Below are 2,936 nucleotides of genomic sequence, written 5' to 3'. Positions count from 1 at the left end.
AGAATTCCAACGGCTATTATGTATGCAGGTTTAGTCACCACCCTTACCTATACTCATTTACACTATGTGATTTCTATTTTAAAATAAATTATCCTGGAAAGATTCCCAGATCAGTATGTGAGATTGGTACAAGGCCAAGTCATTTCCGAGTGGATTCCATCCATGTCCATAACCAGCACCAGTTTTTTATTCATTTATTTTTTGAAATTCACTCATTGGTTTGTAATAGAAACCGTGTGGTTTCTCAATGCACTTTCAATTTTACCCACTTATAAAGAATTTCCCAAGTTAATTTTACTAAACAAAACCTTCCAAGTGTCTACCATTTCCTTTAGGAGCTCAGTAAACATAAACATTACATTTCAATATAAAATCTTTAGAAACGTCTTAAGAATGTGTACACAGTTGAACTTTGAATCTTTTGGTTTGTAATCACCGAGCCCATGACATTCAAAGCCATACAAATCCTTACATTATTAACAGTGATACGCTTGAATTTCTTAGACAATATCCTTGGTCAAAGCTTTGGAATCCAGTTAAAACTCAGAAAGGTGTGGGATTGAGAATACCCACTATTGCAAGTGGTATTGAGAATACCAACTATTACAACAACTTTCCACACATATTCGATCTTCCACACATATTCCACAGAATATATGGAATATTCCACACATATTCGTCCAGAAAGAGTGGCAGTCAAAAAAGGAAAGAAAGAAAGAAAGAAAGAAAGAAAGAAAGAAAGAAAGAAAGAAAGAAAGAAAGAAAGAAAGAAAGAAAGAAAGAAAGAAAGAAAGAAAGAAAGAAAGAAAGAAAAAAAGAAAGAAAGAAAGAGAGAGAGAGAGAGAGAGAGAGAGAGAGAGAGAGAGAGAGAGAGAAAGAAAGAAAGAAAGAAAGAAAGAAAGAAAGAAAGAAAGAAAGAAAGAAAGAAAGAAAAAACAAATGGGGCGGGAGGAGCCGGGAGGTGGGTGAACAGCAAGGAAATTCTAGCTTTATTACACAAGCATGGAACCAAATTCCTTTGGAGGGGGTGGGGGTGGAAGTCTGACGACTTCAGACCAACGAGGGAACAAGAGAGAACATGGATCTGCCCCTACAGTCCTGGAGACATCTCAATCTGGGGTTAGGAAGAAAGGGTACCTCCCTTGCGGTCCAGGGGTCTCCTCCCTCCGCAGACCCGGTGCTGGGAGGCAGCAGAGGGCACTGCTGCCCGGGAGTCCAAGAAGACGGCGCCGCATCCCGGGGGCGCGGGCCTGGACCGTCTGGTGCTTCTTCGCCCATAAAGTACACTAGGGGACGCGGTCCAGGCTGTCCCTGGTTCATCCCTCCAGGCACAACCCGTCCCGGGGCTGAGAGGTCGCGCGGCGGTGGCCTGCATCTCACGCCCAGGCACTGGGAAGCGGCGGAGTCTCACCACGGGTTCCAGGTTAACTCCCGGGACTTGGCGCGCCTGGCGCCGCGCTTCTGCCAGGCTGCTCTCGACCCACACGTCGCCCGGTACGCGAATGGTGGGGAAGGTGGTCAACGTCGGGGTGGCCGCCCTCCCACTCTCCTCCAGGGTGCGGCCCCTGGAGCAGGGCCCGGGTGCCGCGGGCTTACGGGGGCTGCTGTCCTCGCGGGACGGTGGCGGCGGGGGCGGCACCTTCCTCTGGCCGACCGCCACCGTCCGGGCTCCGTGGCGCCTCCGCCTGGCAGCTGGCCGGCGCGTCTGGAGGCGGGCCTCGGGGGGCTGGTGCCGGGGGTCCGGGACCAGGGCCAGGAGGGAGGAGTAGCCATAGACGTCCTTGCTGCGCAGGATGTGGGGGGAGAACTGGTGCTTGAGGCTGCAGAGGTAGCTCCGGAGCTCCGCGTCTGAGCTCATGAACTCCGTGCTGCGGGGCAGGAATAGCTTGAAAGCGTCGATCAGCGCCTTGGTGCTGTTGGCCAGCGACAGTCGCGACGGTTGCCACCGCATGTACACCAGCTTCTCCTCAGGCGCCTCCAGCGCGGCCCCTCCTGCAGCGCTAGAGGCTCCTCCCCCGGCGGCCGGGGCCAGGGCCTCCCTGGGCCAGCGCCATCTCCTCTTCATGCTGCTCAGGATGTGAGGCCGCTAGGGGCCGCCCGCGCTTGCCAGGTCTCGCGGCCGCCGCAGGGCCCTGATGAATTTCCTACCATGAAGCCAAATCAGGCGGCAGGCTGTGAGAGTTACACCGCAGTTGCTAGGAGACCAGGCGCTTTGTGAGGTCACAATGTCTGCATATCTTATCACGGTGGGCTGCCCAAAGCTGCCTTAGGTTTGGCTGTGTTTAAGATTATGCCCTTGAGAAAGACCTGTACCTAGTCTTACCTGAGAAGGCCCATAATTCTTCACACGAGTTCAAGAGGGTTGTCTTAGAGGTGAATGCACAGGTGCTTCAGCCTCCATTAATTCCATCTAACATGAAATGACACTTAGCGGTGGACAGTACACACAACTTGCAATCAAACACGACTCTAAGAGGGTTTTAGCTAATTAAATGCCTTGTCATGCAACGCACTGAAAGCCAAATTGAAATAACTACTCTACCCTTTCAAAGAATACCGATATACTGTGCCTTGCTTAGGGTTCCATACCTGTGTTGGTACAGCTCACAGTTCAGGAAGCTGTTCTTCACAGCAGCAGCAAACAGTTTGCCTAGTTAGTATCCATGCTCACTTTCATGCAGCCTAGGGAAGACCGAGCCATTGTGTGCTTAAGAGCAAAGCGTCAACGAATTCTGTGTGAGTGGCCAGTAGGGCATTCAGTGCCACTAAAACCTATTCACTACCTAGCAATTCATGAATATTTCAGGTAAGGCATACACAAGGTAGTAAGAGAACGTATGGGATTCCAAGGGTAGAAAACGTGTTACACCGTCTGTGTAAGTGCTTTTGAAAGCAACCAGCATAGTCCATCCATCATCACCACATACACAATTCAT

General features: G+C 50.6%; 1 protein-coding gene across 1 annotated transcript in view; it reads right to left on the bottom strand.

Moving 5' to 3' along the window:
* Positions 1-2,701, bottom strand: part of LOC145715282 (coiled-coil domain-containing protein 71L-like) — a 2,877-nt gene extending 176 nt beyond the window's left edge. The window contains exons 1-2 of the mRNA XM_081794941.1: positions 2,672-2,701; positions 1,202-2,086 (exon numbers count right to left, since the gene is read on the bottom strand). Of these exons, the coding sequence (XP_081651067.1) occupies positions 1,202-2,086; positions 2,672-2,701 (915 nt within the window). The remainder of the gene's footprint in view (positions 1-1,201; positions 2,087-2,671) is intronic.
* Positions 2,702-2,936: the final 235 nt, after the last annotated feature.

This window comes from Panthera onca (genome assembly GCF_046562875.1).
Source record: "Panthera onca isolate mPanOnc1 chromosome Y unlocalized genomic scaffold, mPanOnc1 haplotype 2 h2.ChrY_unloc_7, whole genome shotgun sequence".
NCBI classification, from domain to species: domain Eukaryota; kingdom Metazoa; phylum Chordata; class Mammalia; order Carnivora; family Felidae; genus Panthera; species Panthera onca.
The sequence above is the reverse complement of the archived record's forward strand: the minus strand, read 5'-3'. Positions and strand labels throughout refer to the sequence as shown.